Source organism: Oratosquilla oratoria, chromosome 3 (genome assembly GCF_046742065.1).
Source record: "Oratosquilla oratoria isolate Oo_2021 chromosome 3, ASM4674206v1, whole genome shotgun sequence".
NCBI lineage: Eukaryota > Metazoa > Arthropoda > Malacostraca > Stomatopoda > Squillidae > Oratosquilla > Oratosquilla oratoria.
The window spans coordinates 31,411,193-31,425,579 of NC_134779.1; the positions used below are offsets into that span (position 1 = coordinate 31,411,193).

A 14,387-nucleotide genomic window follows, 5' to 3' on the forward strand; every position below is an offset into this window, starting at 1 on the left:
GTGAAAATTACATGGTAGGAGGGTACAGATATCAAACCTGGGATTTTAGCATTATTTTTTTCCAATACACTAAACACGTGCTAAACATGATTAGCTATATTTTATTTGCAAAGTGGTGTTATATTCTTTTTGACTAAACTTTATCTTATGGAGAACCTTAATATTTTTTTCTATTATCTGTGGATTTATGTTGGTTCCATATGTGTGTGGAAGTAACGAAATAAAGGGTTGATAACTATTCATTTAGCTGTACATCGACGTTATATAGAATAGTTTGGTGCTAGCCATAAATAAATCATTTAAGTGACAATGAAGTTTTAATGGGATAGAGGACTGAACGTATATACACAGTCCAATTGGTCTTCACTGAGTTATCTGAAGCTTCACATAGGCTGATCTCCTGAAGTCTGAACATCTTGCAGTTCTAAGGGTAGATCAAAATGTTATGCTCAGATTCTAATGATCGATCCCTAACTTGCAAGAACTGACCATTTTCGCCTTTCTCGTACTGGGCCAAGATTCTCGGGCTCAAAGAATAGCACACAATCATATAAGATTCACACACACACACACACACACACACACACACACACACACACACACACACACACACACACACACACACACACACACACACACACACACACACACACACACACACACACACACACACACACCTCACAGACATCGCAAGGCTTTGTACCCCCATCTCGAGTAAGACCTACTTCCTCTTCCAGAAAGCTGACCTGGCCATCGGCGACCTGACCATCACGTACGAGCGAGAACAGGTCGTCGACTTCACAATGCCTTGGATGAATCTCGGTAAGATGTCCTTTTAATACTTCATACACATATAGTAATGTTTAATGATAGCCAGCGAGTCACATTGTGGGCATACATACACACACACACACACACACACACACACACACACACACACACACACACACACACACACACAATATAATATGTATATATATATATAATATATATATATATATATATATATATTAGTAAAGGGGGGAGCAGGTTCTCAGTAATACACGTGGAGTTAAAAACGACAGCATTGTTGTAGTTGTTCAGTTTTTTCTTCGTATTCTCGATTTTCCTGATAAGAGATTTTCCATTATTGTAACTGTTACCATGTAATTTTTGTTATTTCAGTTATATCTTGATAATGTCTTGTTTAAGACGAAACGTCGATGTCAAATAAGAACAAATGGAAGAATATAGATACCTAGTTTCAATTCACCCAGATAATGGAAAATCTCTTATCAGGAAAATCGAGAATACGAAGAGAAACTGAACAACTACAACAATGCTGTCGTTTTTAACTCTACGTGTATATATATATATATATATATATATATATATATATATATATATATATATATATATGTATACGTATATGCACCATGACAGTACACTGGCAGACCTGCAATGTCTTTCTATCTCAAAGTATTCCCATCTCCTCACCATCTGCAAAACAATGCAAAGGCAGAAGAAACCAGTTTGAGGCCTTGTAATCTATAAGACTACGACCTTCCTCCTCCTTTACAGGCATGCCCATCTTGCACCAGAACCTCACATAGGTTCCACCAGAAAATATCCTGATATTCCCTCATTTTCAGCTACCCTGCCCATACATACTATACATGCATACACATGTTAATAAGAACACGGGTACGTGTGTTCACTTATGCAAAGAAAACTACTTGGAAAAAGAAACTAACGAAGCAGAGCGCTTTCGTATATTACATAATCAGTACAAAAAGTACCTACTTTTTGCACTGAAGATGTAATATACGAAAGCGCTCTGCTTCGTTAGTTTCTTTTTCCAAGTGGTTTACTTTGCATGCATACACATATATACACATGCATTAGGAGGGTTTAATGTAGTAGCACATTTGTAAAATAAGACTTACTGACCCACTGACGGAGAATGAGATAAGATGGACAGAAAATCTGTATACTTCGACTACTATCTGTGGTCCTCTTCAGCAGAATGAGGGCCATAGATAGTGGTCGAAATATACAGATTTTCTGTCCATCTTACCTCATTCTCCGACAGTGGGTCAGTAAGTCTTATACACATGCATGCATATATACACACTGAATGGTTCCCAGTGATCAATTAATATCTTTTTTCAACCACAAATCACTTTTAATTCCATGCCATCGCAGTCGAGACTGAGAGTCGCTCGATGGAGGCATCCGTTGGAAATTGAAACGTGGACGACCCGAGGATTCGAACCCAGCTAACCCGTAACAAAGTTACAGTGACGTAGCCCAATACGCTATGAAGAGAGATATCTCGTCCACGTTTCAATTTCCAACGGATGCCTCCATCGAGTGACTCTCAGTCTCGACTGCGATGGCATGGAATTAAAAGTGATTTGTGGTTGAAAAAAGATACATGTATGCATACATATATAAGTAGGTAGGCAGGCAGATAGACAGCTAATTTCATTTAACATCGCATCTGTTTCTTCCTCCACCCTCAGGGATCTCCATCCTATACCGAAAACCGACGCGGAAGCCTCCGAACCTGTTCAGTTTCCTGTCACCGCTGTCCCTAGACGTCTGGCTCTACATGGCCACAGCCTACCTCGGCGTCTCTCTCCTCCTCTTCGTGCTGGCACGGTCCGTGATAATACCACCTCACAACCCCCGTCACCCTTTTTGTTTACAACAGACTCATCTCTCCTTTTCTGTCGAGTAGCTAAGCTTTTTTTTCTCACTGTTTCTTAGCCTATACCGTATATCACATGTGCAAGTGATTTATATGTATATATATACATATGTATATACTTATACAAAGATAAATGCATGTACACGTATATACATATTTACGTATTCGCGTAGACGTGTACATCAATACGCTCATCTCTAACAGGTTTACATATACATAAATAAATACAATGCACTGTAGGAGTGTATGCTTCCAAAATTAGTCTACGGGCTTAAACTCCTGTGCCCCTGTTCATTTCTTTTATCTTTTAATTTTATACCTTTCGAGTCTGATGTATAATAAATTCTCTCACCCACGCACATCCACGCAATATACACCTTCTTCAAATTGATTTTATAACAATTCAATTTTCATTATTTTAGTTCTATTTGTTTATAAATGCTCAGAACTCAATGCATTTCATATCTCACGAGGAACGTTCCCTCTAACTTTTTTGCTGTGAGTCTGCGCAGGAATTTGCTTTTGCGCTAACTTATTCCATTCATTAACTACACGGTTGGCGAAGTTGTTTCTACCCACTTCCAAATTAAATCTATTTCCTGATAGTTTAAGACCATTGTTTCTTGTCGGATTCTCATTCAGTGAAAGAATTTTGTTACTTTTGATGTTGTCAATCCCCTTTAGAATCTTAAATACCTGTATCAAGTCACCTCTGAGTCTACTCTGGAAAGTATGCGCGCAGCCATGGCGGCGAAGCCAATTCCTTTGCAATGAAAGCGCTAGAGTCAGAAGAGAGGAAAAAAACAATTATTGGTTTGACGGTTGGCAAGTTACTATATTTTTAGAGAATTTATAAGTTGATGTCTGCGTGGAACTTCTTTTTTGAATGGTTTATATCATTTAAAAATATTGTGTGTCCACATTTTTTCTTAGAGGGAATGTTGCTTACGAATGATTTTTTGTTCCCAACTAGCACTTCTCTTAGTGATTAACACCAAACCGAGCTATACTCCCGATACAACTAGATATTTCTATATTGATGAGAGGATCCAAGGAAGTGTTTTATTTATTTTTATAGAAATATTCTATATAGCATACGTTCCCAATTCCTCTCGCAATTAAATAAAATAACCTTGGCCTAACCTGAATAAAACCATGTATTAGTGAAATAGATTTAACGCAAATGTATATCCCCACCTTGTTTTTATGTAAATAGTATCTGCAATATCTTCGTCTCTGCACTCACTTGGTCATAACTACGCTTGCCCATCTCGCCACCATTTCTTCATATTCGAGAAAAATATTTCTGGGTTTTCTTCTTTTTTTGGACAGATTATTTTTTGTTCAACTGTGATCGATACTTCCTCGTTGTTAAACTGTTAGCATATACTCTCACTTTTCATCTACATTGTGTGTTATTCTATTCTCACCCATGAATATAAGTTCAACTTTGGGTCAACCAACTGGTGCGTGAGAGTTCTTGCACCATCAGATGCACCCAGGTTAAGCTTTGCACCCTCGAATTTGCTCCGAAGTCTTGCCACTATTAAAACGCTTGTTAATTGGAGTTCAATTATCTGGCGTAAATTGGATAATTACATCCCCGAACCCTGAAATCCGTGCAGTGGTAATTCTAACCACAAAATCCTGATCTTCCTTCATATCTCTGACTTTATACGTAACGTGATCACAAGTTGTCAGGGCTAACTCTCCATCACCAAGGACAAGAAATTCGCGGCGCACCAAACGATTTGGTACGTTTGCATTCACACGCTCTGAGGTCCATGTCCACTAGAGTATATGTGTGAGTATATCATGCTTATCATTATTACATAGTTTGCATTCATGGATACATATGCTCGTCCATGCTACCTTGTCCCTCCCAGCCGACAAGGGAAAAGAAAGTGACTGGATTTAAGGGAGCGTGTTTTATCTACTCATGACACGTTGTTCCAGTTTTGCATTCATGTGAAGGTCCCACTTGTGGCCGTGATGACGTTGATGTTATTTCTTATTATCGATTGTGATGAGATATCATTTTGTCAGAGGTGTAGGTCGCTTTATTTTGCTTGATGAATTCTTCGAATATTTGACGAACATTTTTTTTTTTTTAAGTTTGAGTTTGAGTTTGAGTTTGAGTATAGTCCAATGCGGATGAGTCGTTGCAACGTTTTGTTGATTCGGACTGTCTTGTCTGTTTCAAGATGATTTTGTGTTGCAACATGGCTTGAGGTTAACAATGTTTTTACTTATTATTTCTTATTGATTTACATACCATGAGCCTTAATTTTTGTGTAATGGTAATGGTTACCAATCAAAATCAAATTCCAACTATCTGGTGAATAACTGAAGATGATTAATTCTTGGAACCCAGACGCCTATACAGAAGCAACAATTCACCCAAAATTCCACTCTTTGTTCATGCACATTGGTATGTTTAGGCACTTCCATCTACAGCATAATGGTAAAACCAAGTGTTTTGCCTCTGTCCCTAAAGACGTTTTGCTTCTAGTTTCTTAACCCACGCATTTACGCGGACACTTCCATCTACAGCATAATGGTAAAACCAAGTGTTTTGCCTCTGTCCCTAAAGACATTTAGGAGGCCACTTCCATCTACAGCATAATGGTAAAACCAAGTGTTTTGCCTCTGCCCCTAAAGACGTTTAGGCGGACACTTCCATCAACAGCATAATGTTAAAACCAAGTGTTTTGCCTCTGTCCCTAAAGACATTTAGGCGGCCACTTCCATCTACAGCATAATGGTAAAACCAAGTGTTTTGCCTCTGTCCCTAAAGACGTTTTGCTTCTAGTTTCTTAACCAACACATTTGGGCGGACACTTCCATCTACAGCATAATGGTAAAACCAAGTGTTTTGCCTCTGCCCCTAAAGACGTTTAGGCGGACACTTCCATCAAGTGTTTTGCCTCTGTCCCTAAAGACATTTAGGCGGCCACTTCCATCTACAGCATAATGGTAAAACCAAGTGTTTTGCCTCTGTCCCTAAAGACATTCAGGCGGACACTTCCATCTACAGCATAATGTTAAAACCAAGTGTTTTGCCTCTGTCCCTAAAGACATTTAGGCGGCCACTTCCATCTACAGCATAATGGTAAAACCAAGTGTTTTGCCTCTGTCCCTAAAGACATTCAGGCGGACACTTCCATCTACAGCATAATGTTAAAACCAAGTGTTTTGCCTCTGTCCCAAAAGACGTTTTGCTTCTAGTTTCTTAACCAACACATTTGGGCGGAAACTTCCATCTACAGCATAATGGTAAAACCAAGTGTTTTGCCTCTGCCCCTAAAGACATTTAGGCGGCCACTTCCATCTACAGCATAATGGTAAAACCAAGTGTTTTGCCTCTGTCCCTAAAAATGTTTTGCTTCTAGTTTCTTAACCCACGCATTTAGGCGGACACTTTCATCTACAGCATAATGGTAAAACCAAGCGTTTTGCCTCTGTCCCTAAAGACGTTTTGCTTCTAGTTTCTTAATCCAATCCATCCTTCGGTACACTTCACTCACACAATGCGAAATAGGTGTGGAATAAGAGTACAAAATGTACATGATTATACTACGTTCATCATGATTAGCCACAGTCTTTATAAAAGGATACAATCATCCGACGTGAGCAAAGATTCTTGAACCAGCATACACATCATTCGGGCTGGAGCTTTTACCGCGTTGTTTGCAAAGGCTCTTGCACCATCAGACATACAGCATAAGGAACAGATGCATTCGAAGACGTGTTCTTGTAATACCAGAGACAGAAGCGAGATCCTACAGCATCTTTCCATTGGATAAGACTCTGCAGCATCAGATATGTAGATGCATTATAAAAAAAAAAAAAAAAAAAAAAAAAACTTTACTGCAATGTGACCAATAGTCAGTCATGCTCTGGGTCACATATACGCAGTATCTATGTTAATGAACTACAAAATTATCTTTAGAAATTAATTGGCCGAAACGTCCACCCTTGCCAAAATATTTGGCCGAAAGATCCTGGTCCGAAAGGTCCATGGCCGAAACGTCCGTTCACCATGATTCTCATACAGTTTTCTTAAAGAGATGCCAATGTAACCTTCTGGAAGGCAACAGAATGACACCAAGATAACTGTTGCTGCAATATTAAGTATTTCCTCCTCATGGGAATGTCTAATCTTTATGATTGGCTTTTTTCCATTCTGGCCTTTGTGAGTGCCTCACTGGAATCTTTTGATCCTAATGAATATCCTTATTATCTATATTGACCTTAATGAGTGCATTTTTATGGAATTTTTACGATTTTTCTTTTCTAAATACCCATCTATTAATCTGCCTGTCCTTGGCTCTTCATAAGTACCCTTTTCAAAATGATGCCTTTGATAATTTTTTTTTTTTTTTTTTTTTTTTTTTCCTTTAAGGGTGCCCTTTTTACATCCATGTACTAATCTGACAACCCTCTACCTTTATCCATTACCTCATTACAAGACACTTGATCCTTATTCCCGCCCGTCCTTTGTCTACTAATTCATTTTGTACTTCCGTCATTACCAACTCTCTCCCTCTCCTGTTCCTGCAATCTCCCCAACATCCTTCTCCCCCTCGATGTTGAGTCACTTTCGACACCTCCTCTTCAACCACTGCCGCTTACAAATTTGTTCACGTGATCATCATTGCCCTGTTTTGCTCCCAACAGCTGGCCTTGCTCCCCATTCAAAGAAAATAACCAAACCACTGCGTAGTCACTGTACTCTTGTAATTCTTTCTCTGTGTCTGTCTCCTCTTCTCTCCTTCTTTCTTTTTCTTTCCGTCTCTCAGTCTTTCTCTGTCTCTTCTCTCTTTCTCTATTTTTGTCTCTCAGTCTACCTCTGCCTGTCTCTTCTCTCTCCTTCTTTCTCTGTCTCTCAGTCTGCCTCTGTCTGTCACTTCTTTTTCTCTTTCTCTGTCTCTCAATCTGCCTCTGTTTGCCTTTCTTTCTCTTTTTTCTATCTCTCAATCTGCTTCTCTCTCTGTCTCTCATTCTGCCTCTTCTCTTTCTTTCTCATTCTCTGTCCCTCATTTCCTTTTGTGTACACCCGTCTTAGTCACCCGCGGCGGCAGCAGCGGCCACAACACACGTACGTTGGCTCGCGCCTCAGCGGTGGTCGACCCTCCCTCAACCCCCATGACGTTCGTTGTGCCAACTCGTGTTTGCAGTAACCCGCTCCTCCCAGGTTCTCCCCATACGAGTGGACGAACCCCAACCCCTGCGACCCGTCCCCCGAGGCACTGGCCAACGAGTTCTCGCTGCTCAACTGCCTGTGGTTCTGCATCGGTTCGCTTATGCAGCAGGGCGGGGACTTGCTGCCTAAGTAAGGGTAGTGTTTGTACGTGACCTGTCCGCCCGTTCCCGGCCTGCCCCGACCTGACCTCGCCCGCCCATTCCCGGCCTGATATGACTTGCCCTCGCCCGCCCATTCCCGGCCTGATATGACTTGCCCTCGCCCGCCCATTCCCGGCCTGATCTGACCTCGCCCGTCTGTTCCCGGGCTGGCCTGACCTGGCCTCGCCCGTCCGTTCCCGGCCTGACCTGGCCTCGCCCGTCCGTTCCTGGTCTAACCTGGCCTCGCTTGCCCGTTCCTGGCCTGACCTGGCCTCGCTCGCCCGTTCCTGGCCTGACCTGGCCTCGCCCGCCTGTTCCCGGCCTGACCTGACCTCTCCCCGCCCCCTAAACTCCTGATCGCCGCTTACTTCCCGCGCTCGGCCATTGTTCGTTTTGTCCGCTTGCTCCCAGTTCAGCCCACCAGCTCACCTCCCTCCGCCTGCCCCTGCTTCGATGCAGCTTTCCGCTCCGTCTGAGGGTATCCTTCACCAGGACAAAGCTTCTTCCACACCCTCGACCCACGTCTGTACCTCCTCCTTGAAAGTCATCCGATCTCCCACTTCTCTCTCTCTCTCTCTCTCTTTAAAAGTAATTGTATCTAGCCTTTCGTCAGCCTCCCGTGTCCCCAACTATCCTTCAATGGACAACACTCAGAGGCAGCTTTGTGAGAAGCTGTCTTCACGTGGCAAATCAACTATTCACTTCTGTTCACTACCCACCCTTTTAAAAAAAATAATTGAAAAAACGATTTCTTGCAGAAACTGTTTCGTTACAGTACTACTGTATATCCAGTCAGATAGAACGTAAATCATTTCTCAGTCTGTTCCACATTACATTTTCGAACCAACTTTGTTGCATTTACAAGGTCTTGAGGGCTTTTCAGGTGCTGCTCTGTTGCCTCTGAGTGTTGCTTATGTCAACTGACGCGTCCTGCATGCCACGCTGGCTCCACGCTCCCAAAGACCAGACGGCCACTCCCCCCAAACCACCAAGCCTCCTGTCCTCCCCTAAGCCCCTTTTGTCCTCCATCAGCCACCTTTTTCCTCCCTCAGCCCCCTTTGTCCACCCTTAGTCTGAATTGTACCTCCAAGCTCGACCTCGAACAACCTCGAGTGACGTCGAACGATCTCCAGATGTCTCGGGCGACTTCAAGCGACCTCGAGTGACCTCGAGCGACCTCGAATGACCTTGAGCGACCTCGACCTAGAGCAACCTAGAGCAACCTCTAGCCATCCTCGAGTGACCTCGAGCGACCTTGAGCAACTTCGGGCGACCTCTAGCTACCTCGAGTGACCTTGAGCGACCTCGACCTTGAGTAACCTCGAGTGACCTTGAGCGACTTCGAGCGACCTCGAGTGACCTTGAGCGACTTCGAGCGACCTCGAGTGAAAAAGAGCAACCTCGAGTGACCTAGAGCGACTTCGAGCGACCTCGAGTGACCTTGAGCGACTTCGAGCGACCTCGAGTGACCTAGAGCAACCTCGAGTGACCTCGAGCTACTTCGACCGACCTTGAACGATCTCGAGCGACTTCGAGGACCTCGACCTCGAGCGTGCTAGAACTTGAATGATCTCATCCACCTTGTGCGTTAACAAGTCCTCCTTGCCACTTCCTTCTGCTCTTGTCATCAGGTGTCCCATCTCTAACGATCTTGCCCCTCGTCCACAAGTCACAAAAAAAAAAAAAAAGCCAACCTATTCAGTGGCCACTTACTAGACCTACTCACAATTCTTTTGTCACCAATAAAAAAAAAATAATAAAAAATTCAGTGGCCACTTACTAGACCTACTCACAATCCCAATCATCACCAGTCTATTTTTCATCTTCACGTAACTAGTCACCAATTAGATAAAAACTAGCCCAATCATTAACAAATCACCCCGTCCAGCAACCAATCACTAGGCACTGACGTATTACCAGACACCAGCATTTTGTTTCAAACTTCGTAGAAGTTTATAAATACCAACCGACTATTAACCAACCCAAACATTGAGAGGTCATCCTATTCACTGACAAATATTTAGGTATATATATAGGCTGCCAATCATCATTTTCTTCAGTCTTCTTGAAATATTTATTCTTTTGCTTTATAACAACATCTATCGTCAGGAATTTCATTATCAGCTACGTGTAGTGTGTTGAGTGTTCCAGGTTCCTAAGTCATGGGAGCCAATACATACTTCATAGCAACTGCATTGAAGTTGCCTAAAATAAGTATCCTGTGGCAGGTATTGGCCCACTGTAGAGTAAAGTGTGGCATAGAACATTCCTTCTACGAAGATTGCGGTAGACCTCACGCTGAGCGCTTAGGTTAAAAGCATACCATGAAAGGTCACTGCAAAGCGTAGACTACGGATACTGCGGTAGACCAAACGCTGAAGGCTTAGAGGGGGTTTACCACGATCTAACGGTTCGTCGAACGCGGTTCGACAGACACGTGTTTAAAGTGATGTGTGAACGGGGTATTTGGTTGTCGAACACGTTGGTTAAACCCCAAATACCCCGTTCACACGTATCTGTCGAACCGCGTTCGACCAACCGTTAGACTATGTAAAACCCTTCTTAGGTTAAAATTATACCATGAAAGGTCATTGCACTTCGTAGACTACGGATACTAGCGTAGACCGCACTCTAAAGTAGAACCCACTACTGATATCGCCACTGCTTGGTGCTCTCACCTTTCAGAGAGCCACTGTATCCAATCTAAGCTTCCTGAGCTCCGCCGATGAAAGGAGTGGTCGATTCACAAAAGAGAGAGTTCATTCAATATCCATCATGTGCACTCGCTCATACGATTCCAGTTAACAGTCTCTTTACAATCCTATACAGCCTCTATCGTTTAGTGATAACCCGTCTACATCTACATATCCCCACCACTCTCCTCATCTCCACCTTACCGTTCATTCTTTAGGGTTAACTGCACTCTGTTGTAACATGGAGAACTATTATTCATTTCTGATGCTTTTAGAAGATTAATGATACTTAACACATCGCTGAATTTAATAACCAACAAACTCCTTATCCTTTCTTCGTACCTACATACGCATTTCATCAATAATGATTCTCCTTGATTGCCCAAACGTCATCTCTCATCAAGTTTGGCTGAGCAGGGTCTAGTCTACATCTCCTCCGCGCTACTTCATCTGTCTCTGCCCAGAAGTCCCAGTCGTCCTCGCCATTCATCCATCTTCGTTCGTTTAGCCACAGTGGTTCCTAAGCCTTTGGTCAGGAGCCCAGTGAGGCTACCACAACATGATGGTGTGTGTTACAGAGGGCCACGGAATTGTCAGAATGGGATAGAATATTATGACTGAAACAGCTGTTTCATTTATTGTTTACAATTTCATGGATGGTTCATCTTATGCCTCTGGCCCTCATCCTCACCGTCGTTCCCCCTCTTCCCCCCCACCCCCTTCTCCCCCCACCCCCTACCCCTCTCTTGTTCCTCCTCTTCCTCCTCTTCATCATCATTTTTCCTTTCCTTCTCATTATCCTTCCCATCCTTCTTTATATGCTCCTCCTCATCATCATCCTTTCCTTATCATCCTTCTTCCTCTACTTCTCCTCTTCCTCCTCCTTTGTCCCCTCCTCCTCCATCTCCTACCCATCCTACACCTCTTCTCCTCCTCCTCCTGTTCCTTCAACACCCAAACAGCTTTTTCCATTTCAGATGACCTGTCTTCACAAATATCTCAATGCTCACACACCCTCTCCTCTCTTCCAGTTCCCGTTTCCTCCCTTCTTTCTCCCTCTCCACATCTCTTCCCCATCCACAAATCTAAGGCTATAACCCCTTCCCCATTTCCCTAAACCAAAATAACCCCCTCCCCCCCCCCAAAAAAAAAAAAAAAAAAAAAAAAGAAAGTTGGTGTTATGTCTCTCCCCGCCAGGCTTAGTCCGTACGAGTGGTCTGTGAGTGCTGTCCTCCGGCCTGACGATTCAAACAAGACCAATACAGAAAATCAATTTAGTCTCCACAATTCCCTCTGGTTTACAATGGGTAGCTTGCTTCAGCAAGGAACAGATCAGCAACCCAAGTAAGCTCTGAGTTTCATTTGTCCTCTTATGGTTAAAGAATAGAATAAAATGAAGATGAGAAATGCATACAGTCGTGTAAGATGTTAACACAACGAAGGCACTACAGGGTAAACACATACTATTTTATATCCGATCATTTTTATGACAGTTGCATGCAGGATTCGAACCCACTGCACTCGGCCATCCGTACTGCTATTAGTGAATTTCTCTCATACATACTATTTTGCTTACTGGAAAGCTGACAATCGTTACGGAGCGTCCCACTCCCTTCAACACAAAGATAAACATTATAGACTTAAATCCGGCTAGGACTATGTCACTTTATCAATCATTTCAGGGGTGGGCCCTGGATTTGAAAGGAGTCTCGTTGGATCGAGACCCACTTTTGTGTCCCAAAGACTATCCCCCGGCTGAATGAAATTGCCGTAAGGTCTACAATGCACACAAGCGTGTTGTGGGATTTGGGTCGGTGTAGTCCATTCCAATGATTGGATTCTTGACCTGCTCCAACAATACTCGTTCACTGGCTTGGATTTACTGTAGACTGTTATTCTTTGAGGCGTTAATCTAAACACAGTCCTAGAAAGAATTTTCCGTGATTCCTGGGGGGAAAATAGGATTCCAGCTAGATGCTTTATACAAAAACAACAACAAAACTACTAGAATGTAACAACACTATTTTCGTATCTATCAAGCTATAAAAAAAAGAAACTAAAGGCACAGATTACCAAACCACAGTGGACTGACGTAGAAGAGTTACAAGTTATTTCATTATTGATTTGTTGAGCGGATGTGGGTGAATATCATATCAGGAAATTTAATTAAATGTACCGAGCAATCTCTACTATAATACACACGCACACACACATATACAAATATGTATGTCTATATATATATATATATATATTATATATATGCGTGTGTGTGTGTGTGTGTGTGTGTGTGTGTGTGTGTGTGTGTGTGTGTGTGTGTGTGTGTGTGTGTATTTTACATGCGCGTGCGTGCATGTGTGTGTGCGTGTGCGTGTGTGTGTGTGTGTGTGTGTGTGTGTGTGTGTGTGTGTGTGTGTGTGTGTGTATTTTACATGCGCGTGCGTGCATGTGTGTGTGCGTGTGCGTGTGTGTGTGTGTGTGTGTGTGTGTGTGTGTGTGTGTGTGTGTGTGTGTGTGTGTGTGTATTTTACATGCGCGTGCGTACATGCGTGTGTGTGTGTGTGTGTGTGTGTGTGTGTGTGTGTGTGTGTGTGTGTGTGTGTATGTGTGTACACCACAGTGAGCTTTACAGCAACGGGATGTTACATTGCATCCCGTCCCTCCCAGTTACATAAGTTCAGTACCTAATTATTATTTGATTAATAAATGCTGGATGATACTGTAAAAACAACAACAAAGCCATAATATAGGTGATGATAACTGACATAGCAATAACAGTAAACTCACAGTAGAAAAAGTAGTAGTGGTTACACTTCAAGTAATAATAAAAACAGTAGTAGTAGTACTAATAGCAACAATAGTAGTAGTAGTAGTAGTAGTAGTAGCAGCAGCAGCAGCAGCAGCAGCAGTAGTAGTAGTAGTAGTAGTAAAAGACTGGCACTAATAAGATTTACAAAAATGACCATGATACTGCATAGATGATGTTATTATGAAATTCTCAGACATTTGATAATGTATTCACGCTGAATGTGATGATACAAATACGTCATAAGAACATTGTCAATAATTACCTCTTCTGAGGAAATTTATTTTGATGGTACTGCTACTAATTACTAAGGGGGAAAACAAAAATTATAATTACAACCATAACAACGATATCGTTTCGTTCATCGAGGAGATAATAATGGAAGCTGTGATCAAGAACGAGAAAACTAAACCAATTACTGCAACATCTATTAATGAGGACAGCACGAATAACTACAATGATATTACTGAGAGCTGAATACAGTCACAGTAAAGATATGAGAAAGTGGATGGAATACATCTATGAAATTTTGTATTACAGTAATTATTATTCTATTGATAACGGAGGTGTTCCGCATTATGTAAGTGGAGCCAAGTTCATGCGAGCATATGGACTTACATGGTCACATCAACATATGAATGTGTATATACATACGTACATATATATGTGCTCAAGACCCTGCGGGTCGAAACATTAAAGCATTAAAATTCTCCCATTACACCTCGTCTGCTTCCTCCACCTTCAGTCTTACATATATATATATATATATATTTATATATATATACATACATATATATACATATGTATATATATATACATATATATATATAAATATATATATATATATAAATAT

The 14,387-nt window shown here is 42.0% G+C and overlaps 1 protein-coding gene across 8 annotated transcripts in view; it reads left to right on the forward strand.

Moving 5' to 3' along the window:
• The window catches only part of LOC143021185 (glutamate receptor ionotropic, kainate 2-like), a 97,518-nt gene that overhangs the window by 26,990 nt on the left and 56,141 nt on the right, over nucleotides 1-14,387 (forward strand). For 6 of the 8 annotated variants that reach the window (XR_012965972.1, XM_076178497.1, XM_076178488.1 and 3 more), the window contains 3 exons: nucleotides 738-822; nucleotides 2,505-2,643; nucleotides 11,929-12,075. Coding sequence is in view for 7 of the 8 variants with exons in the window: in XM_076178497.1 (XP_076034612.1) it covers nucleotides 738-822; nucleotides 2,505-2,643; nucleotides 11,929-12,075 (371 nt within the window). In the remaining variant the exon portion in view is untranslated. Of the gene's footprint in view, nucleotides 1-737; nucleotides 823-2,504; nucleotides 2,644-7,889; nucleotides 8,028-11,928; nucleotides 12,076-14,387 lie in introns of all 8 variants that reach the window. The other 2 variants (XM_076178517.1, XM_076178508.1) reach the window with 1 other exon arrangement.